Raw genomic sequence first — 26,714 nt, forward strand, 5'->3', positions numbered from 1 at the left:
ACTTAACTGATTGAGTGATTCAATGCTCTTTGGATAGCATTTGGATAGCATAAGTAGTTCTCGAGATATTTAACAATGTGACAGACGGACAGAGTCGCACCATAAGGGTTCCTGTTGTACCTTTTTGGTACGGAACCCTAAAAACAGCCAATAGCTAAACTTTACATTCTTCACGCATGATTCGAGTTTGCCGCCTCCTTGACTGATAAAACTGGTTTGCCAGATTATAATAGTGAAGGAAAAACAAAGAAAAAAAATAGGAAAACTTCACGAAAACACTGAGTAAAGACAAAATCACACTTAATTGGCTAAATTGTCCGTCATATATTATTTTGACCAATAATAGTCGACAAGCGCATATTGGCCTTGAATTTTGTCCAATGGTACGCTTGAATCTACAGATGGGCTCTCTTGTCAAATGAAACCACAATGAAACCTTGGGACTTTGTAGTTGAACGAAACGTTTCAGTCTGGCAGTTCTGGCACAACCCGCAATGCTTTGATTCGCTCCGTCTCAGTCTGTTTATGAATGAAAAAACATGGTGGTCTAGTAGTTTTTAATCAAATTTGCAAAAACATTATTAGATTTTCCTTTGAAGGTTTATTTGTGATCGATAGTAATTATGCCACTAGCAAACTCCTCAGATCCATGGCGAATGCAGAATGTTGGAGACAACGTAAGTGATCGAACTGTTTGCCTTGTGTTAAAGTTCAATAAATACTTGCTATAATAATCGTGATTACTCACCGTTTTAAAACCGCAGACTATATATTACGATGACGTCTGGCGCCAAATGGTTATCACGAATTACTTGCTTAGGGGGTTCACGATGCATATACGCCCACCCATTCGTTAGTAATTACTACATTAAAAATTCATGAAATATTTTATCACTTGGATTTAGTGAAATAGTTGAGTTTGTAAATTGTAGAGGGGTGTATCACAGACGGCCAACAGTCTTCCAATGGTGGTGGAAAACTCGGCGGAGTCGCGCCAGGCGTCCACAGCAGAAAGCCTGGATTCCAGCGCCGAGATCAGCTGCGAAAGGGAGGTGGAACTCCAGGATGTTGTGAAAGAGGGACATGAGAAAGCAGACCCGTCTCAATTTGAATTGCTCAAAGTGCTCGGAGAAGGTTCCTTTGGAAAAGTTTTCCTAGTCCGGAAAGTAACTGGTGCTGATGCAGGCACACTTTATGCAATGAAGGTAAGCTATTATCCAAAGTGTTGTGTGTCACAGCATAAAACTACAATGTTTAATTATTTGGCATGTTTGAATTTAAAATGATCAGAGGTGCACAGAAAACAATCACTTCAGAATCTTCAAATTAAGGAAGAAGCCTGAATTGAGAAAAGTTGAGTTGAGCCTTAAGTCAGTTAAGTCAGGTAGCTTACTGATTAATTTATTAAAACTTAGTTTTACCACTACAGCTGTCATTGAAAGTTCTGTTGCTGAATATGTTAATACACTACTTTTTAGCATTCATTCTCAAAATGATACAAAATATAATTTTATTAATATTTTACAAACTCCAAAATTTTTCAAAACCTACTTTTAATTTTTTACAGGTACTTAAAAAGGCCACTCTAAAAGTGAGAGACCGAGAACGTACAAAAATGGAGAGAAATATATTAGTTGACATGGGCCATCCATTTATTGTAAAATTACACTATGCATTTCAAACTGCTGGAAAGCTTTATTTAATATTAGATTTTTTACGTGGCGGCGACTTGTTTTCAAGACTAAGTAAAGAGGTAAGATGTATTGGTATTTTTTTATCTTTAGGTATTGTATTATCTGTATTTTTTATATGCATAGGTAATATGTAGTAAAAAGAAGTAAATATATTGATTGCTGTATGAAGTATGACATAACTAATATTATGCTAAATAATGTATCAAATGCACCTCTAATTAAACCCGTTTATATGACACCTAACATTTCATGTAATTTTTTTTACACTAAGCGGGCCTTGTTATTTATCGGAACAATCTTCTATTACCAAAGTTATGTTCTGACATTTGTTAGCACATTGCCTGCTCCAATATATCAAATGTTGACTGTACACTTCAAAATCATACTAAGCGGGTTTATTGTATTTTGTATTCACCTTGCTTTATGCTAATAAACTGCAATTTCAGGTAATGTTCACTGAGGAGGATGTTAAATTTTATTTAGCGGAGTTAGCTTTAGCATTAGAACATGTGCACAAATTGGGCATTATATACAGGGATCTTAAGCCAGAGAATATTTTATTAGATGCAGACGGTCACATTGCACTTACTGACTTTGGCTTGTCTAAACTTCCACCGAGTAGTGATAAAGCTTACAGCTTCTGTGGTACAGTTGAGTACATGGCACCAGAAGTGGTCAATAGAAGAGGGCATACTTTTGCTGCGGATTGGTGGTCTTTCGGAGTGCTTATGGTAAGTAGTAGAAATGTGGTAAATTTGAAGTTTTATTACATTGTAACATGGATTGGTTGTTAAATATCTTAATTAGTAAATTCTTTTTAAATAGTTTTAGTTCAAATTATTGCATTTATAATTACAACTATATTAAAACTTTAAACATAAATTGTTCTTAACGCTTTAAGAATTGGCCTGTGGTATGGAAAAAGAACTTTATGTAATTTATATAGGGATGATGATAGTATTAGGATGTAAAATTGAATAATCCTGCAATTGCAAAATATATATGTGTTTCTTTCTATATATGCAGTATAAATAATCCATTTTGCATAATCTAAACATACCTATAAGCCTAATAAATAATTACATTCCTTCCTCAATATTTTTAAATCTAGGAAAGCAAAACGCAGATACAAATTCCCTTTAAATGCATTTTTCCTTATACATTAACATATTGTATAAATATAATTTGCTTTTGTATTACCCGCAGTTTGAAATGTTAACTGGAAATTTGCCATTCCACGGTTCTACAAGGCACGAAACAATGACACAAATATTGAAAGCGAAGCTGGGTATGCCATCCAACTTAAGTGAGGAAGCGCAATCTTTGCTGCGAGCTTTGTTCAAGCGGACACCCCAAAATAGGTGAGAATTACTAAGTAATTAAATACAGTCGACGTCAGATGTATCTGAGCGCCCTAGACGCTTCGATATTTTTATTGATGACTGTCAACCATTGCGAGAACATGCGCGCCGAAAGTAATGAAGATGTGCCAAATAACTTGGTTGATTAGTTGATGTTATGTTACCACGCGCGCACCCGAGATCTGTCCACGTTCGGAGCATTGCGGCGCCGATGTATCGAATGAACTGAATATGTAATGTCAAATGTGATATCACGATTCGCGGAGTAACATCACGTTTTCTACAAAGTGATGTGGGATAGTGTTACTTTTTGAAACACTGTCTTGCGCACGTCTAGTAGAGCCATAAGAGCGGGCCACATATTTTTGCGGCCTTCGAAGATTAACATGTATGGTGTCACCATCGTTAATTCTTCTATCTATCTATTCTCGTTCTCGTTGCATTTGGTAATAGATTGGGCATACAAGCAATCAATCAACAATGTGACGTCGACGTAGTTGACGGACTAATTTCCACCATAATGTTAACACATGATCAGTTTGTTTACTTGTGTAAATGTATTTAAATACCGGTTTACATAACAAAAATAGATGACGCATACGGCGCCACTTGTCGAGAATTTCGAGATAAGTTGATTCTCAAATGCGCACTCTAATCAAATTGGTTAAGGTCATCTTCTCAACTAAATATTTCAGTCGATTCTTTTTCGTCGACTTTATTGACTAAGCGAGAAGATTCTGATCGAAATATGTGCTTTATGTACCTAGCAGTGGCGTAGCGTCGATACAACTCGATTCCCAATGGGTTCCCTAAAATTCTGCAATACAAAACAGATCCCTAAAACCCCTCCGGCTTTACCAACAAAAAATGTCACGCGTCGCCACTGGTACCTAGTTATTGATTTCAACAATTAAAAAGTAAATCTCACTCCATCGTAGGCCACGTCTTTGCCTTTGGCTAGTCTGTGGCCAAGAGTAAGCCCTTTTATAATTAAAAAAAAAGTTTCGGCAGTTTTCACTTGTTCAGTTAGCCACTAGCCAGTCACAATTTTTATAAAAAAAAAATCTCAAGATGTTTTCTGTTCAGTGTTGCTGTCTCAAATGGGTCGGGCAAGTCTTATTACAAAGACGTAAGGTTTACAAATCAAATCGAGGTAATGAACGCGTATAATGGTTGTAACATCCATAGCTATAGCACAGTATAATAAAGATTACTATCGTACAGTATGGCCACTCCCGCTTCCCGCTGAAAGTGCCGCCCACCCCCTCTCGGTTACCTCGCAATTACCGCCTGTCAAAAACGCGAACAGTCGACCTATCATATTTCACTCATACAAGCATTGTACGCGTTCACCTACACGAACTTAGACTGTGTGCTAGGAACGCGCCTCTTTCATATATTTGATCGCCATTGTCCGAGGTGTGGATAGTGTAAAATTGATAAATCCATCTTTATACAACTATTTCCGGTGACAAGATTGTCACTAAACTCCTCATTCAGGACAGAGATGGGCAAAATGTAATCGACTAACGATTAACGATTAAAATTACAAGATTTAATTGCGACTGACGATTGAAAACCACGAATGATCAATCTTAGTTGTATAGAGCGCGACTAATTTAGTTGCAACTAAATTAGTTGCAGATTGATTTCGGACAACTAAATTTTGTAATCGACTAATTAGTTAGACTTATTTCTCGCAACTAATGTTGACAGACTGATTAGGACATCTTAACGAATGTTTAAACATATCATCATGTATTACCTACTTAAGAAATTTTAACCATTTCTAAGGAGTTAGATCGGTGTTCTAACTATTATTTTGCTACTACAGTCACTTTGAAACTGGATTAAATTTCTCTTATCTAAGGGTAAATAAAAAATGGGTACTTTGTTTAGTGCATTAGTAAAATAACATTAAAAAAACACAATATATAAATCAAACTTTGTAATATATTGATTTAAACTAACACGATCTTCACTCATATTATTAAATTAAAACGGGACTTAATCGCGTAAAACTTACATTTTATATTTAACCCGACGTTTCGGACATGACATTACGTCCGTGGTCACGGGTAGACTGGCTGGGAGTTGTATCAACATCTTCTAGCTGTACGAGTTTTTCGAACTACCCGCACTTGATTGTCATCAGTCACTTTTACGCTAGGGTTGCCACTCTGCCTACATACAACACTCACGACATCCGATGGTATGAGACGGGAAGTTTTCTCACGTTTACACTTGCTAATCACTGGATTCCACGAAGATGAAATCCCTTGCCCTTCATTTTGATTGAAATTACCGGCAACCAAGACGAAAGCCTGCGAAGAAGCATCCGAATGTTGCAAGACGACCGGCATTTGACTAATTAGAAATTATTGCATTTTCAACTAAATCTTTACTAGTAAACAACTGATAAGACAGATGAGTAAAGTAGCTGTCCCTTTCTTTCATACATTGTTCTCTTTCTATTTTTTTACCTGTACTCCTTTTTCTTAAACCCTTATCAAGATTTGCCATGCTTACGTAGAGCCAGTTATAACAAGTAATAACCGTCCAGTGTTTATTTTTTTATTATTTCTGTACATATATTTCCGTAATAAGCATCTAGAATCTAAAATGATTCATAAAAACATGTTCAATAACGAGTATGTAATATAATATGACCTAGAAATCTCAAACCACCTATATTGCGATCCAATATAGCAATAATAAATAAAAGTACCCGGTTGACTGGTTTAAATACATTTCAAAAAAAAAAAAAATTGTTTGATTTATTTTTTGAATAATTCTATAACCGTAAGAGTTAAGTCGCTAGTTTTTTAGAGCAATTCATTGTATTTGACCTAACCTTCCCTTAAAATTAACGGAATTCAATAAAAACATGGTGTATAGTATATACCAAATATCGTGAAATTCGTTGTTGCCATTATATAAATTTGAATGTAGAATGCCGCAAGGAAGATGAACAATAATTAACGCTGAGAGTTCTTTACATTACAAAGAGGTTTAAATATTTTAATGACAACAAAATAGTGCGCGTAGATAATAGATAAACAATATGCAGATGTTTGATTCAATAGAACGTGTTATTTTTAGAAGATGCGTCGGCCCTTGCACCAAAATGAAATTATTTCCAGGTAAGTAGGATTAGTCATTTAGCCCAATGTTTTGTCACCACGTGCCACTAAAAAGAGTTTTACTATCGACAGAGACAGCAAAATACTGGTAATTTCTATGTCTAAGATTTACTCAGTATCGTATAATTCAAAGTATTAACATTGCAATAACATACTTAATTGTTTTGTTTGCTACTTGTGAACACTGCAGTTTTTCGCTATACCCAAACCAACATAGTTACAACATACGAGTACCTCCAATGTTATATACATACCTACTTGTAGTTACAAATAAGATATAAATGCAAAAACGGCCGACTGTGTAGTTTTAATGATTTATTCGTGGAATTTAGTCGATTGAAACTAAAACTAATTTAGTTGTTAGTCGAACATTCCCACAACTAATTAAATCGCAACTAAATCAATCGCGATTGAATAATGACGATTGATATTTTTAGTCGATTGATTAGTTAACTAAAAAATCAATCGATTGATGCCCATCTCTGATTCAGGATTAGATACCAAGATAAGACAAAGATTTGTACTAGTTTGTTATTTATCATCTTCATGGTCAAATAAATTATTCAATTGTTATTGTCTTGGCACAATAGGCATAACATATAGTCGATGGACTGAAATTACTGGCAGGTAGTGCATGCAATATCTTATTATGTCTGATCGCATAGATGTCAAACCACACACATTGTTAGGCAATTTACGAGGCAATTCCTTCGCACGGTCAAATAACCAATGTAAATGTGCTGTGCCTTGTCCGAGACACCACGCTCTGCCGACGCAAATTGTGCGCTGCCTTAATATGAAGTAGGTGTTACCCTTTATATTATCAAAAAATATTTTTAATGATAATAACTATGACTTTGTTAACAGGCTGGGAGCAAGCCCAAACGGTATAGAAGACGTGAAAAACCATGAATTCTTTGCAAGTATAGACTGGGATGCTCTGTTGAAGAAAGAGGTTAGTTAAAATAGGTCTATTTTATGTTATTGACAGTTTGTAAGTCGCCCTATTTGTAAGTGCGATATGGACGCACCGATGCGATAAAGTTTTTCTATCTATATTATGCTACGCCCGCAGATGTCGCAACTAAGGTCTGGATAGTAATGACTAGATACCCCCCATCGGGCGACGTTAATGTGGGCTGTCCTTAAATTACTCGTTCGAGGAGCGGATTTAAAAGTTAAAATTGTTTTCTAGGTAATCCCACCATTCAGACCAGCCGTATCGCGGGCCGACGACGCGTTTTACTTCGACTCTGAGTTCACTTGTCGCACGCCGAGAGATTCCCCCGGGGTGCCCGCCTCCGCCAACGCTCACGAACTTTTCAGGTAATTCATCTGTTTGTTTGCCATTTAATACTAATTTTAACAGCTATACACTTCGAAGTACCTTGAGTGATTGAATAGTGTGGAAGGTGTAAAGAAGGCTAGGCAACTTTGACAGCTAAAGTGGGGGTTGCTGAATCGCAGGCTACGGCATGAAGTAATTGAAGTATGTATTGAAAAACATCCTTATTTCTATGTCAATATTTAACAGAGGCGTGTTATTACAACGCTAGGCGTGTTACTCATATCTTCGTCTATCAATGAAAAGAAAATTATAGTAAGTATGTATGGAATGCATATAGACTTACTGCGTTTTAACTTTGAGGAACAGCGTGAGATACGAAATTTTTTAAAAGTAGTGACGATATGTATTTGTTTCGTCACCACTTTATCACGATCGTCAATTCGTCACTAAACAATCGCAAATAGGATACTTCTGCCTTACCTTAAGACAATTTTGGTGAAATTATACAACTTTGCTGTGTCCAATGACTGTTATTTACAAGGTCATTAGGTTGTTTTTCCAAGTGAAGTCATAGATCGTGAAGGGTTTATCATATATTATTTTCATCTGGAAAGTCCGTCATCCGTCAAACATGTTATTTCCGCTCCATCAAGAAAATACTATCATTGCAATCTTATCAGTTATCACCGAGCCTGGTTCAACGATAACTCGATACGGTTACCTAATATATGGTGAATGCATATAAGTACATAATATTTGTGGAGCTTGTTCGTTAATTTTCCTAAAATATACGTTTCCTTCTGGAGAAGTTAAATGAGTAGGTACGTACGTAAGAAACATTAGTAGGAAACAAACAAGGAAATGAGCTCGCAACCTAATCTTATTTGCCTTATTAACTTACTCCATAGTTCTTACGAAAAAATATTTTTAGAAAGAGGGTGACGCCTTGAATCATTTAGCGAGAAACTATGAGAATTGAGTTTAGGCGTCCATCGCACGCATCAAACGCATCGCATAAAATTTTAGTATCCTTAATATAGAAAGTGATACAAGTGCGTTCATACTTTCATAGATAGGTACGCACTACTTATCGCATTATCTGTGGACGCAATTCGATGCGCTATGGATGGACACATACCTTTCGGCCCCGTCGAGTGGGAAGGGTTGGATTGGCAAGTATTCTAGCGCATGGAAGTGCCTACAATAGTGTAATAAGTGCAATAAGTAGGTATAAAATTGATCAATAATCTCTTCAAGTACCTACCTCAACTGTTATTAAAATGCAATATCTGGGCGACTGAGGTCGCTCGGTTCTATTCTATTATATCACGTCTTTAGATGAAAAAACTCTTATAAAAAAAAATTCTGGCCGGGATTCGAACCCCTCACACCTGCGATGTGCCTGCGAACATTAGACCGACGTCTTACGACTGAGCTACGCGCACCCGACGCGCGGGTGGCGAAATTAACGACCATATTTTTCGTTGACTAACGCGAAAGAAAAACACATGAAAACACGAAAATTCGCGTTTTCCGGGATCTAAGGCTAAGCTAGATCGATTTTTCACCCCCGAAAACCCCCACATAACAAATTTCAGCGAAATCGTTAGAGCGGTTTCCGAGATCGTCGGTATATATAAATAAATAAATAAATATACAAGAATTGCTCGTTTAAAGGTATAAGATTCCGGTTCGACGGATCACGTACATTATACAAATCTTGTTTCATATTAATAAAACAACGTACAAATCGTCCACAACAACAAACATACAGATTAACATATTAAGTGCCTGCGTGCGTGTGTCAATTCCGCAGGGAGCAATGATATGTCTATCAGGAAAATTACTTAACAAAATCCTAATCTGCGTATTCGACTCGAATTTGGACAGTAATTATTTGAATATTTGCCAATTTATAATATAAGAAGCTGGATTTTTAACAAACGGAAAAATTCAAAGATTAAAGGAATGTCTCTTCTAAGTTGGACGTTAACCGTGCGTGCCCATATCCTCGCGATGTTAATTAGTGTTTGCACACATTTTTACAAAGCGAGTAGCTAAATATCAAATGATCAGGGTTCGAAAATATCCGATATTTATAATAAATATCAAAATATCGGATATTTATTATATATATCGGATATATATCAACTTCGATATATATCCATTTTGTATGGAAGGCATATTATTATTTTGTTGCATTATTTATGAATACAACTTTAGATCAGGAAAATTCTACTAAGAAACATAACATTTAGTAGAAAAACAGTAACAAACACAAAAAAGTATATTTTTGACTATGTTACATTTTTTAAAACCATGTTTGTATTGCAATATTTATAAACAAACTAGCTTTTACCCGCGGCTTCGCCCGCGTAATAAAAGTATTCATTAAGATTTTCATTTGGATCCGTAGGGACCGTAGGTTTCTCTGTAGGTATATTTATCTGCGATTATTTCGATTGCACATAATACTTTTGCTTGCAATGATTGTAGAAATATTACACATCGACCACAGCGTAGGTAATTCTATATACGCTGGGGAAACCTTTATAAACATCCCACATAGCCCGTATTTCGACACTATAATCGGTGGGTAAAAAGTACTTTTTTCTATTATCCCTTACAATTTTTTACATTTTGCTTATACTTATCATATTATCCGTATCCGTATCCGTATCGCTATCGCTATCACTATCGCTATCGCTATCGCTATCGCTATCGCTATCGCTATCGCTATCCCTATCGCTATCCCTATCGCTATCCCTATCGCTTTCCCTATCGCTATCCCTATCGCTATCCCTATCCCTATCCCTATCCCTATCCCTTATCAAGATGTTTAATGATATAACACTTTAAGTTCTCGCGCTTTGTACACATATTTAAAGTCACATACAGGTCGAACGCGATTAATTAACATTATTTTTACCTTTTTTCCCAACGTTTCGGCCAGGTTGCACTGGCCGTGGTCGCGGAAGACTGACGTCCCAGCAAAATGTCACCGGAGATGTAAACAACACAAAACTACCCGATATTAATTTATATAAATGTGCGGGGTAGACAAATAAATATAATCTACCCGCTTTTAGTTAATGTTTATTTCCCATTTAAAGGTAAAAACGCGACCTGTATGTGACTTTAAATATATGTTTAATGATTTCTTATCAAGTGCTAAAATATAAAGTTTCATGGTTTTATCATTTAAAATTAAGAAATCCCATACAAACTTTCAACCTCTTTTTCAACCCCTTCATCCCTTTTTTTCGAAATAAAAAGTAGCCTATGTTCTGTCTCAGGGTCTAAAGATTGTCTGTTCCAAATTTCATCAAAATCGGTTGCGTGGTTTAAGCGGGAAAGCGTAACAGACAGACAGACAGAGTTACTTTCGCATTTATAATATTAGTATTATATTATAGTATTAAGTATTATAGTATTATAATATTAGTATGGAAGTATGGATGGATGATAAATATCGGATATTTATATCCATTGATATATATCGTCGAACCCTGCAAATGATATACGTTGTGCACTTTTAGTGCCTTATATAGGGAAATGCATGTAACAAAAAGCGCCTATCACAAAGAACCCGAAACTGAATGTGATACTTATTGCATTGGTATGGTATAGTCAGCCAAGAAAGTGGTTTATCACTTTTCGACTGTATTTCAAACACTAACCTAATAACCTAACCACTTTTTTGGCTGAATGTACGAATCAGTGCTTCAACTCGCAACCCCTCTCTTCATCTATCTCGCGGCGACATACTCTCGCGGCCATCATGTGCTAGGCCTACTGATTGAAAGTTGCTCCCTTTAATTATATGCCACTGGCTCTTCTGTATGCAACGACATTGTATTAAATATGTTTTTTTTTCGTTTCAGGGGTTTCAGCTTCGTAGCCCCTTGCCTACTCGACGATGACAATAATAAAACCGTCACGAACACAACGCAGAACAATGTCGTTCAAAACAATAAAACTTCCACTGAGGAGTTTTTGGCGGGCTTCGTTAATAGGAACAACTTCTTTGATGAATACCGGTAAGTGTTCGAATTTAGCTTTCAAGGTTAATTAAAAAAGAAAGTTTAATTTTCGTGTAAATATGTTTTGCAATTGGAGACTCTTTCTGCGTATCGAATATCGCGCGAGTGTGGAGAGCGCTTAATTGACGTTTGGACATTATTTGACAGAGTACTTTCGCATCACTAAGAAATTCATCATTCAGAGACAATTTCAATATGGCGGTTTGTTTACATTGTTTGGAAGTTCCATTGACGGCGACTTTATATAAAGCTTTGAACTCATGCGATCACGAACGAACGTGATGTAGGGAAAATGACATAACGCTCCGGTAGGCGCATTGACATTTTTTATACATTCTGTGATCGCATGCGTTTATTGGGGCTTTTACGGACAGAACAACCGAATCCAAGTAAGGATTTTAAATCGTTGTAGCTTTCATAGGTCACTTAAATATTTCAAATGTGGTATCCTAACTATATTTACAGCTTTGTTTTGGAGAAAAACGACACCTTTTATTGTGTACCTGTGTTGATGCTCGCTTTATTTTTTTTAAAAGAAGGTGCCTAAATATTTTTGTTACATTTATGTTTTCAGGTTAATGGGTGAATTAGGCACTGGATCGTTTTCAGTGGTCCGTCTCTGTGAACACAAAGCCTCACGAGTGCAATATGCTGTTAAAATTATGGACAAGATGCAATATGATCCGCGTGAAGAAATTGAAATTTTATTAAGGTTTGTTGTATTTGACATACAGATGTTGTGCAGCTTTTTCTCCGATATTTTTCGGAAACGTACGAACGTGTCATGCTATTTCAGTCAGTCTCAGTGCAAGAATAGAATAGAATACATTTGTACTTATGACTTGCCATAGAAGAACTCATCAAAATCATATAAATAGGTCATTTGCAAGAATACAGTCAAGTTGATGTTATCAAACAAATGGAAAGTACAGTGTATTCAACAATTCAGCCAGCTAAAGGCCATGCAAAATCTTACATAGAAAACTAGTTTCTTACAGCATTTCCTATAACTATAACTATGACTATCATGCAGCATGCTCATCCTACAACTACTTATTTTTAATTAATACATGTGTGGATTGTGCGATTTGTGCGGCATATAGTTTAAATATTGGGTTGGCACAAAAGTAATGAGACACTTGGTTTACGTTTTATATTTTTTACTATTATTACAATACAAAAAGCTTAGTCGATGATGTAATCACCATTAGCATCTATGACTTCTTGCCAACGATCCGGCAAAGTTTGGATGCCTTTCGCCCAGAACTCTGATGGCTGTGCCTCGAAAAAGTTGTTCAACTCCACCTGTACATCATGGAAATCATTGAATTGTTTACCCCGCAAATGTCGTTTCAGGGCTCTAAACAAATGAAAGTCTGATGGTGCGAGGTCTGGAGAATAAGGTGGGTGGGGTATCGTCTCCCAGCCCAAGTTCTGCAGCTGTTGGCGAACGGTAGATGCGACATGAGGTCGAGCGTTATCATGTAGTAAAATTACAGTGGCTCGTCTTCGTCGTTTTTTCTTGATAGCAGAAGATAGTTCGGTGAGCTGTGTTGAATATTTGTTAGCGTTTACAGTTTCATTGTGTAATAGTTCATGAAACTTATTTTATAGAGTAAAAGCATTTTACACCAAAACATCTAATAAATATTTCCTAAATAGCGGCATTTAAAAGCATTTTACACCAAAACGTCTAATAAATATTTCCTAAATAGCGGCATTTCAGATTCTCTTATTGTAAAGTTTAGGCGCCATCCCATAAACACTCTTTGCACGCAAGGCTGTTTTAGATTGCTGATATGCAATTTTGTGTTGCTGCCGCGCACTATTGTAAACAGGAAATTGATTTATATTTAACATGTATACATTACTATTTCAAAAATATATAAACACGAGTTAATATTTTCAAATTTATAAAATATATTGATGATATATTGGTAAAGCAAAATGCGTACTTAGGAATATGCCCGTTTATTTTACCTTAATATGTGCAACTAGTATTATTATAAAACAAAGCGCGTTCATACTACGTAATCGATATCGCTGACTGTGCCCAATCCGCCCCGCGTGACTGTCCTGAGCGTCATACATTAGGTGGGCACACATAGGAATGATTCACAATAACGCAACACTTCCCCTTTGTGCTTGGAGACCAAATTTCAGCAAAGGGAATTAAATACATTCTAAATGCCAAGGTTGTCTCGGAATTGAAAGATTCAAATTTAAAAATGTTACTTATAACCTTTACACCAACAGATACAGCCAACATCCACACATAATAACCCTCCGCGGCGTCTATGAGGAAGGCGCTCGCATCCTCGCCGTGACCGAACTATGCCGGGGCGGAGAACTGCTCGAGCACATCACACAGCGGCGCTACCTGCCCGAGCACGAGTGCGCGCCCATCCTGCGCAACGTGCTGCACGCCGTGCACTACCTGCACAGGCACACCGTGGTGCACAGGTGGGTCACGACACCGAATTATGCCGGGGCGGAGAACTACTCGAGCACGTCACACAGCGGCGCTACCTGCCCGAGCACGAGTGCGCGCCCATCCTGCGCAACGTGCTGCACGCCGTGCACTACCTGCACAGGCACACCGTGGTGCACAGGTGGGTCACGACACCGAACTATGCCGGGGCGGAGAACTACTCGAGCACGTCACACAGCGGCGCTACCTGCCCGAGCACGAGTATATTATAAATCCAATGCCATCCAAAGCGGAATCGAAACGAAGAATTTTATCTACTTCGTAAGTTCGTAGTAGAAAAATTGAGGAATCGCTGTCCAATTCTTAAGTAAGGAATGAAGATCTGAGGATTAACCCAGCAGGTGAAAATGTAATTGAAAAGGGTATAGCCGGGTAACCATAGTGAAACTGCCCTAAGCGAAAAAACTGATTTCCTTTTACTGGATTGTATACCTATGTATATGTAGTGCTTTCACCAAATATCAGGCCTCAAATGTATTAGATTTAAAAAAAAAATGCAAAAAAAGGAAAAACATTTTTATTTTATTTTAGTCAAAGTACCTACTTATCCGATTTCTTTGTAATTTGGATATGTTGTATATACAATTAAGGTCAATTTCTAAAAAAAAAATTATTGCGTTATGTCATAAAAAAAAAAAGAAAAAAAATTGAGTTGAAAATTAAAAAAAAAGAAAAGTAATACTTGCGAGATAGCGACAGTTACCAAATTTACATATTTTATGTATAATTTAATAATGTTTAACATATATTTTTTTCAAAAATAAAAATCGGGATTAACAGTGTGAAAAAATCGGATTTGTGACATCCCATACATTGTTTTCATCCAAAATAACTTGTACGTGATTCCACTAGAACGTTTTATTCCCAACGTATTTTGAATTTAGAACGCGAGTAATATAATTAAACTGAGAGCGAACCATAAACTCCTTGGCTGTATGCGGCTGATGGGCGTACGGCATTCGATTGAGTAAAAAAAATAAAAGTCGGGAACCATTGAGGTATAATGTACTAAAGTAAAATCCATAATCCTACGGACCAAATTGACAAGTAAGTGTGAACGAATGTTGCCACAGTTTGGCCAGTGTCGTTCTTATCGATATTAAAATTATTATTACATCGTAGATTTAAGGTGCACCCAGACGGGACAATTAAATTGGCAATTTGATCGGCTAATCAATATACCAACTTTTTCTGTGATTTCGACATATCAAAAGGTCTGTAGGCCTGTAGATTAGAGATATTTTTTTTTATTTCGAAGCAGCAATAATATTATTCGAAAATTATATAGATATTTATGATATACTTGCCATAGCGTGACAGATAATTTATTATCGTCGGACATGGTATTTTATTTTTTACCTACAGGCTCGGAAACTTTTTTATGTTTTAAAACTAGTGGGTAAAAATGCATGGTATCCATCCACTACCTCGAAGATACATAGAACAAACCAAATGTGTACCTCTTATTTGAAACTCATATACTTATTCTTGATTTAAACTTGTCTGTTATATGTACTTTACAACTTGTCGATATATTATTATCGACATATACCCTTCCCTATTTTAATTTTGCTGTTCCTGGTATCATTTTACCTGTCAGTCATTTGTCAATTTAGTCCGTAGGTTTATGAATTTTACTTTAGAGAGGACACGGCGAACAAAAAGTTTGCGCCACGAACATAAGTCCAGTGGACTTATGTTTGCGCACAGACATGACATGTAGGTAATAAGGTATAACAATTGTGATCATATTCTGTTTTCAATATATAATATAAAAATATTTATTTCAATTTATAGTTTTGAATATTACACGGTTCTAATACGAATTTTAGTCGATAATATTATACAATAAGCATGATTTTGAATTATAATTCTCATTATTGACGAAAAATAGTGACACCAAAACTGAAATAGTATTTAATGCAACCGGCGTTTAAGGGAGGTAAAACAAGGTGAATGGCGCGATTATTATTCTGAGCGACAGAAACTTACAAAACTAATTTTATTCAAAGAAAATTAAAATTTATGAAAAAAACAATTACTTATTTTTATTTCACTGAGTAGAAATTAAATAAAACACAATGTATAATAGTGCTAAAAGTAAACTACTTAGTATTTCACACACAAAGTATAAAACAAAGGTCTACACTAAAAGTGTCGCGTCTAGGTGGTCAAGTCTTACTCTATGACACGGTTCGCTTCACGCGCATGCGCCTCGCGCTCGGCTGCCGCCGCTGCCGGTCGGCGCACAGAATATGTTCGAGTTGTCATTTCTAGTACGTAGTACATAGTAGTTCAATGGCGGGAACGGGCAAATAGGCACGAATAGTACCGAGTGCTAATTATCGAAAGATGTCTGTTTCTTTGATAAATAAAAACGAAGCTTTGAAAAAGCTATTTTCAAAACTCCCGACCGCTAAAGATAACGGTAGCGTAGGGGCCGTTTTTCCATTTATCCCTATGGACGTATTAACACTCGCGTTCTAAATTCAAAATACGTTGGGAATAAAACGTTCTAGTGGAATCACGTACAAGGTTATTTTGAATGAAAACAATGTATGGGATTACACCGGTCAAATCTTACATGAAAATCGGCTAAAAAAACAAAGTGTGATGTAAAGCTGGATTTTTGGTATGTTATTTGGAGTCCTTGGGGGAATGTAAGACTATATTTTGCAAGCAAAAAAAAAGTGTGCTAACATCGTAATTTTAAAAAAAAAGTAAAAAAATCGGACTTTTTTTGGTTTTTATTTTTTTATTAAAAAACTATGCGTTTTTGGTCAAAAATTGCTATGTAATGTTGAAAGCGCATTAAATTTCAAACAGTTTGACATCTTTTTTATCAATATCCGTCAAATAGTTTTCGAGATATGAAGCGTCAAAAAGGTTAATTTTTGACGCATTTATAAAATGTAGCGTTTTGCCAATATTTTTAGACAAATATCTGCAAAATACTTCATGATATGATATATATTGCAATATAACATTGTATAAAATTTATTTTGCTTTAGTTTTAGTGCAAATAAAGGTCAGTAAGACGAATAGTTACTTTGGTAAACAAAAAAAAAGCTATAAATAGAGAAGCCAAGAGTCTGGTAGATTGGTTAAGGTAAAATAGTTTACGCTAAAAGTTTTAGGTTGAAAGTGCTATCTATTCGATCTTACTTTCTTTGATATCCGTTTATCTGAAAAAATTGTCTAAGCTAACTTTGCATCGATTTGACTATTACTAATGAAGAAATAAAATACAGTAAAATTTTGAAGTTTAGTAAATTAGAAAAATAAAACAGAATTAGTCACATTTTCCTGGTTCTGCATCTTGATGGCACAACTCCTGTAGTGATAGAAAGTCCACTTGAGTTGTATTTGACCACCAATTGCTGTGGAATAAACTACGGGAACGGAAAGCGCCCACGCCAATTATTAAGATACTGGAGAAGTGGTATTCCCAGCAGAAGAACGTAGTAAGATGGAAGTCAACTCTGTCCACAGCCAGCGGGTTAAACTGTGGCGTGAGACAATCACATCGCATATATGCAGAGGGTCTCTATTGGTTCCCATAATTTTTTAAGTCCGATTTTTACTATTCATAACGTTTTCCGTCATAATTTTTCTTTGTCATATTATCACTAGTCATAAAATTAAACGTCAGAAATTGTAGTTCCGATTTTTGAAAGTCATAATTATTGTTAGTCATAAAATTTATTAGCCATAATAATTAAAGTCCATAGTTGTACAAATCCATAATGTTGAAGGAAATAAACTTATTCGGAATAATTGTTCTAAGGATTTTATCACAAGTCATAATGAATAATAACCATGTGTTTCTTCACTAATAGCATTCAATGGGATCTCTATTGTTTCCCATAAAAAAATGATCCAATGTTTTTTCGTCTGCATTTTCGTAAGTTGTAATTTGGCTTACTTAACTTCCTCAGTATTTATTAAATTTTCATGGCGCCTATTAAACCAATTGGTCTCGCCAAGGAGCTGACGTCGACAACTTCTATATCCGGTTTTAAGGACAAAAGATAACTTGCGAAAGGAAACTAACGAAACTAACTACACGAGGCAAAAGGTTGCTTTTGAAACAATTTTGTTCCGCCAATAAGTCGACGGAGCCCCGCTACGCGGGCCTCCTATTTCCGCTCTAAGGTACTAAAGGAAACTAACGAACCTACACGAGGAAAACGGTTATTTTTAAAACAATTTAGTTCCACCAATGAGTAGACGGAGCCCCGCTACTCGGGGCTCCTATTTCCGCTCTAAGGAATCAAAGGAAACTAACAACCTACCTGAGGAATAGGGTTACTTTTTGTTTTGAAGTCATAAATAATATTTTATGTATAAAAATTTGCTGTGTAATTTTATGTATGTCTGAATTATAATATACTTTAGGAATTTTAGACATTAAATCTATATGCAGAACAATCAGTAGGGCTTCAAAATATATGCTTAATAATATTTCTGAATAATCCTTGTTATACTTTTCAATTTTATACTCATCAACTTTATGACTTTTGAGATTATGATATCCAATATTATGGTTTGTTATTGTTAGAACCATGAAACGTTATTCGTAACAAAAATTATGACTAGTGATGTTTATGACCACAAAATATATGAACAACAACTTCTGACTAAATGAAATTATGAACAATAAGTTTATGGGAAAGAAAGGGATCCCATATGCAGACGATATGGTCCTACTAGCACCATCTGTGGGAGCTATGCGTAAGTTACTTGCAGAATGCGAGAGATACGCCAGCCAGCATAACATGAGATACAATCCGGACAAGTCTGAATTTATGCTCATGGAGGCAGCACATATGCCCACACATGTACCACCTCTTTTGCTTGATGGAGTTCAATTGCGGAGAGTACACGAAGTCAAATATCTTGGCCACATCTTGTTCTCCAGTTTAAAATACCAGGAGGACATAGAAAGGCAGAGGCGAGCCACCGCAGTAAGGGCAAACATGTTGGCTAGAAGATTCGCCAAATGTAGTGACAGCGTAAAAAGACAGCTGTTCCTTAGTTTTTGTACAAGCGTGTAAACTGTCGAGTTATGGTCCGACTACACCTGCGCGGCGGTGAGAGACCTGCGCGTGCAATACAACACATACTATGTACTGATATTTCGTTAAACGGAGAATACTATGATTCGGGCACGTCCACGACAACGCTCGTGAGATTGCATCGATGTTATTGGCCCTCAGTGATATGCTTTATAAACCAGTCCGTACAAGAACAGTTTCGGAATAATCTGATTCAATTAATGAGGGTTTTCTACTCGTAAATATTTTTTTCCGGCAAGCGGCGAGCCTGAGGTCTTTCTGACCGTAAACTTAACTTACTAAATAAATGTTGATTTGATATACGCAAATATGTGTCTGAGTAATACTTGAACAGCCCCCAAATAATAATAATTCGTTCTCCGCTACGCCTCCTGTAAATATATGTAAACTATCCCATTTGGCCATTACCATCCACCGATTATTTCTGATCCAGTTATACTAGACTTATGATATAATCCTATTTTTTTAAATAACTGGCACTCTTTTGGTCTTAAATGAAAGCTAGTGAAATTTTCTACATTTTTATTTTACAATTTATGTAAGTAATAGCCTGAGTTGTTTTGCTGATATCTGTCTCAAAATATTAGCAAAACGAATATTTTCATAGAAAGGGGAAAAATGCTCTTTCTTTGACGCTTCATATCTCAAAAAATATTTGACAGACATTGATAAAAAAGATGTCAAACTGTTTGGAATTTAATGCGCTTTCAATATTACAAAGCAACTTTTGACCAAAAATGCATAGTTTTTTAATAAAACGGCAAAAACCAAAAAAAGTCTAATTTTTTTACTTTTTTTTTTAAATTACGAAGTTAGCACACCATTTTTTTGCTTGCAAAATATAGTCCTACATTCCCCCAAGGACCCCAAATAACATACCAAAAATGCAGCTTTACATCACACTTTGTTTTTTTATTTCTCTTTTTGACCAGTGTAGATGTCACAAATCCGATTTTTTCACACTGTTAATCCCGATTTTTATTTTTGAAAAAAAATATATGTTAAACATTATTATACATAAAATATGTAAATTTGGTAACTGTCGCTATCTCGCAAGTATTATTTTTCTTTTGTTTTAATTTCCAACTTAATTTTTTTTCTTTTTTTTTATGACATAACGCAATAAATTTTTTTTTTAGAAATTGACCTTAATTGTATATACAACATATCCAAATTACAAAGAAATCGGATAAGTACTTTGGCTAAAATAAAATAAAAATGTATTTCCTTTTTTTGCATTTTTTTTTTAAATCTAATACATTTGAGGCCTGATATTTGGTGAAAGCACTACATATACATAGGTATACAATCCAGTAAAAGGAAATCAGTTTTTTCGCTTAAGGCAGTTTCACTATGGTTACCCGGCTAAACCCTTTGACACAAATATCGCCTTCAGTATCGCGATATAAACGATTTGAAAACCTGAACTGGAAGAGTTTGTATACAAAATTCTTAAACAACATTTAAAAACAATGTTTCTTTTTTCTTACAGAGACATAAAGCCATCGAACATCCTATTCGCGACAGCTGAAAAAAGGCCAGAAGACATCCGTCTGGTGGATTTCGGGCTAGCGAAGCAGTTGCGTGCAGAGAACGGGTTGCTCATGACTCCCTGCTATACGGCCAACTTCGTAGCCCCAGAAGTATTAAAACGAGCTGGTTATGATGCTGCTTGCGACATCTGGAGTTTAGGTAATTATTCTTTATAATTATGTTCCAGTAGCAAACCAATTAGATGATAGTTAATTAGTTATACTACTTAGCAATAGATTTCATGCTAGCAAAACAGTTCCGTGCAGAGAACTAGTTACTATTAATGATCCCTTGCTATATAGTCCATTTCGTGGCCCCAGATTATAAAGTGCTTGCTAAAAATGAGTACCATTTTTATTATTGTTACAAAATATATTCCTTTAATCCTATTACAAAATTACCTACAATGGTATTTTGTACAGGTGTGCTGGCATATATCATGTTATCGGGCAGGACACCGTTCGCTTCGACCGGGGACGACAGCCCTGAAGCTATCCTCACGAGGATTGAGTCAGGAAAGGTGAGTTAAAGTAATACTTTTACTATTTTAGAGTAAAAATATTAGTTCTGTATCGTTAATGACGTTAGTTAAGCTTAAGATAATTTATAAATAATGCAATTAAGTGTATCTTGCATACCTATATGGGAAATAAATAAAAAAATAAATAAATATATAAAGGAAGAAACTGACTGACTGACTGAATGACATATCAACGTACAGCCGAAACCGCTAGTCCTAGAGAAGAGATTCCAAATTTGGCACGTAGGTTCCTTATAAGGAGTAGAGGAGCACTAAGAAATAATTTTTCAAAATTCACCTCCAAGGGGGTGAAATGGGGGTCCAAAGTTTGTATGAGAAAGACAAGATCAGATTAGTACGCGGGCGAAGCCGCGGGAAAAACCTAGTTATTAAATAATGCTCCGTAAATTAAATTTAGAGCCTTTTCGTTAATGCGGGCAATTTTCTTTATCTACTTGTTATTCGATGTTAACAATTCGTCCCATCTCAGGTCGAGCTATCCTCGGGCGTATGGCGTTCCGTATCCAGCGAAGCGAAGGCGTGCGTCCGTCGCATGCTCCAACTAGAACCAGCCCACCGGCCTAGAGCTCACGAACTGCTGCGGGAGTCCTGGCTCAGTACCTCCCGAGCACCCACTGAAGTGCAACCACAGCCGGACTTGGAGGACCCTGTACCGCCTGAAGAATTACGCCGCGCTGTTGACCTCACCTTCCAGGTATGTTACTGTAACTAGTGTTAAAGCGAAGGACGTGCGTCCGTCGCATGCTTCAACTAGAACCAGCCCACCGGCCTAGAGCTCACGAACTGCTGCGGGAGTCCTGGCTCAGTACCTCCCGAGCACCCACTGAAGTGCAACCACAGCCGGACTTGGAGGACCCTGTACCGCCTGAAGAATTACGCCGCGCTGTTGACCTCACCTTCCAGGTATGTTACTGTAACTAGTGTTAAAGCTGAAGGACGTGCGTTCGTCACATCCTTCCACTAGAACCAGCCCACCGGCCTAGAGCTCACGAATTGCTGCGGGAATCCTGGCTCAGTACCTCTCGAGCACCCACTGAAGTGCAACCACAGCCGGACTTGGAGGACCCTGTACCGGCTGAAGAATTACGCCGCGCTGTTGACCTCACCTTCCAGGTATGTTACTGTAACTAGTGTTAAAGCCGAAGGGCGTGCGTTCGTCACATCCTTCCACTAGAGCCAGCCCACTGGCCGAGAGCTCACGAATTGCTGCGGGAATCCTGGCTCAGTACCGCCCGATTGGCCACTGAAGCGCAGCCACAACCAGACTTGGAAGACCCTGTACCGCTTGAAGAATTACGCCGCGCTATTGACCTCACCTTCCAGGTATGTTTACTGTAGCTGGCTGTTAAAAGCCGAAAGATTGATTTAGAAGCCCGTCGCATGGTCCAACTAGGGCCGGCACACCGGCCGCGCGCTCATTAACTACTGCGGGAATTCTGGCTCAGTACCGCCCGATTGGCCACTGAAGCGCAGCCACAACAGAGGACCCTGTACCTCCCGACGGGGAGGCGTGTCGCTCTGTTGATCTCGCATATCGCTGCTTGATTTAAAATTAAGGAAGATTGGTGTTTACAGACTTTGGAAATAAACTTACAGTGTGCGAGAAAAAAAGGGATTTTGACAAACTTTTTGATGCCAACCGATTCCAGGATCAAAGGTTAGCATAGGAACAAAAAAAAATTTTTTATACCACGTCGGTGGCAAACAGGTATACGGTTCGCCTGATAGAAAGCGATCACCGTAACCTATGGACGCCTGCAACTCAAGGGGTTTCACATGCGCATTGCCGACGCATTAGAAACTTATTACTCTCCTTTTTGAAGAACCCCATACTGTAGTTCATCGGGAATACCTCGGTAGGGTTATCCTAAGCTATCCTAAAGCCACAAATCGAGAAAAACTTTTCTCATGTTTCTCTTGCCGTTGTAAGTAGTTTATCAGTCATCTCATAAATTGTTTCTCGTCTGTCGCAGGCAATGACGTCGTCGCCGATGACGCCGCAGGTGCTGGGCCCGGTGTCGCAGTCGACACTGGCGCAGCGCCGCAGCAAGCCGCAGCGACGCTTCCCTCCCACTCAGCTTTAAACACGGTATACGAACTATAAACCTACGTGTTTTGTACACCTATTTACCTAGGTTGAAAAGAGACACAGCGATGGGACCTGGGGCCTTTCGTTCGCACCTATGGCGCTCGCCGCCGTTGCCATAGACCAAAGTCGCGGCCGGGCCGTTAATGTCTCCCCGCGACTGAATATCATTTTACCTCTTTCCGACGCTTCTGCCAGTTTGCACTGGCTTTAACCACGGAAGAGAAAAAAATGTGTGGTCGGAAAACGCGTTCCACTCGGGAGTGACATGCAATACGGTATACGAGCTTACCCAAGTCTCTGCCACAAAGATCTCGAGGCGTTCCCTAAACTGCATAATACATTACCTACACCAAAATACGTATTAGATCTATTTTCGACTCTGTCGATGGGTCGAGAAAGAACAAGCGTCCTGCGTACGGTTGTTACCCCGTTAGTTTCGAATTTCGATATATGTTGTATTTTCGATGTTTCTGGATAATATGAGTCATGTGAAGTGTAAGTAGCTTTATTTCAATGAGAATTAATAATCCTAACATGAAAATCATTGTAAAAAATTATCGCCTGAAGATTCTAGCATAATATGAGTTATAATTTTTATTATGTAAAAGAAATTATGTGATTTAATTATTAGTGAATTGAAAGGTAGATTGCATTTTCTTGCAGCATTCCATCCGTTTCCGTTTTATTACTTGGCAGATTTATGTGAAAGTAGTCTTCCCTACAATTTTTTGGAATTAGTATGTAGCAATTTTAACTTAATTTGTTAGTTGTTTTACTTGCCCACCCAATGACATAACTTGTCCCTTTGTGCCATGAAATCTATATGCTACGATTGATTGATAAATAAGATATAAATCTAGTATACACCTATCTTTATATTTTTATGTTCTATTTATGTCACAAACAAAGTACCTAAAGTACAACATTTATTAGTGGAATAGCTTTATTTTTGTAAAGTATTAGTCTTCTCAAAACATTCGCGATACTTCGTCCCTTCCTTTTATTTTACATTTACTCTAATGAGATGTTGTTTATATTTTTGTAAGATTTTGAGTATTCAGTCGTTTTAAGGTATTTAGAGAATTAGGATTAAGTATATCGAAATACTTAAAAAAGGCTTTTTATTAGTTTAACTTTAGTATAGGGTTCGTGTGTACAACACATCACATGCGTCAATATGATTCATCGCATCATATCTTCTTTGTAATCAATAATCATCAATTCACTCATATCAAGGCCTAACTTGCTCACAAATGCAAAATCTTCCAAATTCTTTAAATCTCAAATATTTATTTTATGTTAAAATAAGTACCTATACAAATTGAGTATCGTTTGTTAGATAAGATCATGTTTAAGATATCCATAAATATTTTTGTATTATAATATATTTTCCTTGTAAACAATTCCAATCATTGGTTTTGTAGGACGAGGATAGTAACGATTCCAAATAAAGACATAATAAGTTAATGACTTCAAAACTTGCTTGGCCATGTTTGTGTCAGTAATAGCAACAGTTGTATGAATATAATAAAACAGTCATAATATGTTTAGTACGAATATTGTCTTTGAACTATTTTGTAAATTTTAGGATTAAGAATGATATACTTGATGGATTATATTTTATTACTTCTGGTGATGGTTATGTTTTAAGAAAAATCAATGTGTATACTTACATAGGTATATAATAGTCAAGAAATGGTATTAATTTTATAAATTAAACGTTCTACTGTGTATCTATGTTTATGGTCGGTGTTTTAGGTTTTCTAATTGTATTGGATCTATTACCAAAGATATGTCATAGTCAATGGGTTTTAACAATTATTGGACTTCCTGAGTGTATAAAATGCTACGAAGGGTTGTAATACTACAAGGGCCCACTGGAAAAAAGTATAGTAAATAAGTATATAAAACAATGCTGTAAATTGTTTTCGCCAATATACATTTTGAAAGTATGTGTTATGTGAGTGTTACAACATACACTAAACTACGGAACCCTAAAAAAATATCGAATTATTATGGTCATAAAACATTTGATTGGTATTTAAAATTAACTAGAAGTAGTGTTTTATGTTTTAACTGGTTTCCTGGTTTGTACCGCACTTTATACTTGAATGAAATCATTGTCATGTGTCGGTATTGTACACCAATTTAGATATGCTAAATGAGTTACGAGTCAACGTTTATCAACTCAAGGAATTGATTCAAAATTTTAATAGGCATATTGTAGGTATTCTTAATATTAAGAAATATTAAAAAAAAAGCACTATAGAGATGCTACAGTGTCACAAAATATAATAAGTCATGTTTAACATATCTCCAGCACATTTTTCTATTTCTTGTCATTAGATAACATTTAAAACTCAAATTACGAATAACTAAAGCACTTTTGATCGGATTCCCATACCAGCTTTATATTTATTATTTTAACACTAAGTCTAATCAAAATGTTCTTTATTTTCTATGTTTTAAAACCACACGAATTTAAATGACAGTTTGCCAAAATATAGGTACATCAACGGTGATGCTAGCATGTGTACACCGTGTGATATGAAATATGTTTTTCCTACAATCTGTGTAAATAATTGTTGAGTAGAGTAAGTAGCAAATGAACAATCACTTACTATAAAATATGAACACAACAATGTTCCAAAAATGTTTTTTACCTAAATATAACTGGGATGCACACTTGTTGAGTAATTCTAAAGAAATATTTTCATACTGGACATGGTCTAAATACTAAATTAGATATTTCTATGGTACTTGTGATGTTTCAATCGTGTACAACCGCAAACGTTCGCTATTTACAGTAGAAAGATATTATGCACATGTTTCTCAAAAATAAGTAAATTCTGTTGAAGCTTTATAAAGTGCTACACAAAACAGACTGTTAATTGTAACAGATGAACATTTCAGAAAGAGCTTATTTGATAAGTTGCTGGTGTTAGAATGACAATATGGAGTCCAGTCAATGAATGGTTTGGTGTTTCTTTACATCAGTTCAGGGAAAATATCTCGTCATGTAAGAATATTTTATGAGAATAAGAAATAGTAAAAAACCTGTTACTGAAAAAATCTTCATTGATTGGGCTCATGTTTTACTGGTGCATAAAATGCTGCTATTTCTTTATAAATAATCTAATGATATGCCAATTTAAATCTAGAAATTGGTTAGTTTTTTGTCTAATAAATGTGGGTTAGTTTTTTTACCTGTTAACTAAAGCTAAACCTGTAAGCAAAAATGAAGAAGTCATGAAAGCATGTTAAATGATACACCTCAATTGTCTATTTTTTGACATTTAGATAAAAAAGAAATTGCAGTAAATTGTTACTTATAGGAAAACTCATATTCAATTAGAGATGTAATATATTATTGTTGACATTGCTTAAATCTTGTTTTCATTATTTTATTCTTTCCTGTATACCATTATTAGATCATGAACTTTATACAAAACC

The 26,714-nt window shown here is 36.3% G+C and overlaps 1 protein-coding gene across 2 annotated transcripts; it reads left to right on the forward strand.

The window, feature by feature from the left end:
- Positions 1-488: 488 nt before the first annotated feature.
- On the forward strand, positions 489-26,647 carry LOC125229313 (ribosomal protein S6 kinase 2 beta). Of its 2 annotated transcripts, XM_048134119.1 has the most exons (15): positions 489-677; positions 933-1,205; positions 1,568-1,753; positions 2,141-2,425; positions 2,901-3,055; positions 7,066-7,153; positions 7,394-7,524; positions 11,371-11,526; positions 12,104-12,241; positions 13,786-13,992; positions 20,591-20,790; positions 21,054-21,151; positions 21,642-21,720; positions 21,930-22,075; positions 23,146-26,647. In XM_048134119.1, the coding sequence occupies exons 1-15, from the start codon at positions 624-626 to the stop codon at positions 23,254-23,256; spliced, it is 2,307 nt and encodes a 768-aa protein (XP_047990076.1). In that variant the 5' UTR covers positions 489-623; the 3' UTR covers positions 23,257-26,647. The 2 variants fall into 2 exon arrangements, with proteins under 2 accessions (XP_047990076.1, XP_047990075.1); XM_048134118.1 differs by lacking the exon at positions 21,930-22,075 and having other exon boundaries at positions 21,642-21,866.
- The last annotated feature ends 67 nt before the right edge of the window (positions 26,648-26,714 follow it).

The sequence above is a fragment of the Leguminivora glycinivorella genome, chromosome 9, assembly GCF_023078275.1.
Source record: "Leguminivora glycinivorella isolate SPB_JAAS2020 chromosome 9, LegGlyc_1.1, whole genome shotgun sequence".
Classification (NCBI taxonomy): domain Eukaryota; kingdom Metazoa; phylum Arthropoda; class Insecta; order Lepidoptera; family Tortricidae; genus Leguminivora; species Leguminivora glycinivorella.

What these genes read in the sequence shown, in the direction of transcription:
- LOC125229313 (XM_048134118.1), top strand. Translation starts at nt 624, where the DNA reads ATGCCACTAGCAAACTCCTCAGATCCATGGCGAATGCAGAATGTTGGA. An exon ending in AACGCTCACGAACTTTTCAG is followed by an intron (nt 7,525 to 11,370) that starts GTAATTCATCTG and finishes TTTTCGTTTCAG; the next exon opens with GGGTTTCAGCTTCGTAGCCC. An exon ending in CGAGGATTGAGTCAGGAAAG is followed by an intron (nt 21,152 to 21,641) that starts GTGAGTTAAAGT and finishes GTCCCATCTCAG; the next exon opens with GTCGAGCTATCCTCGGGCGT.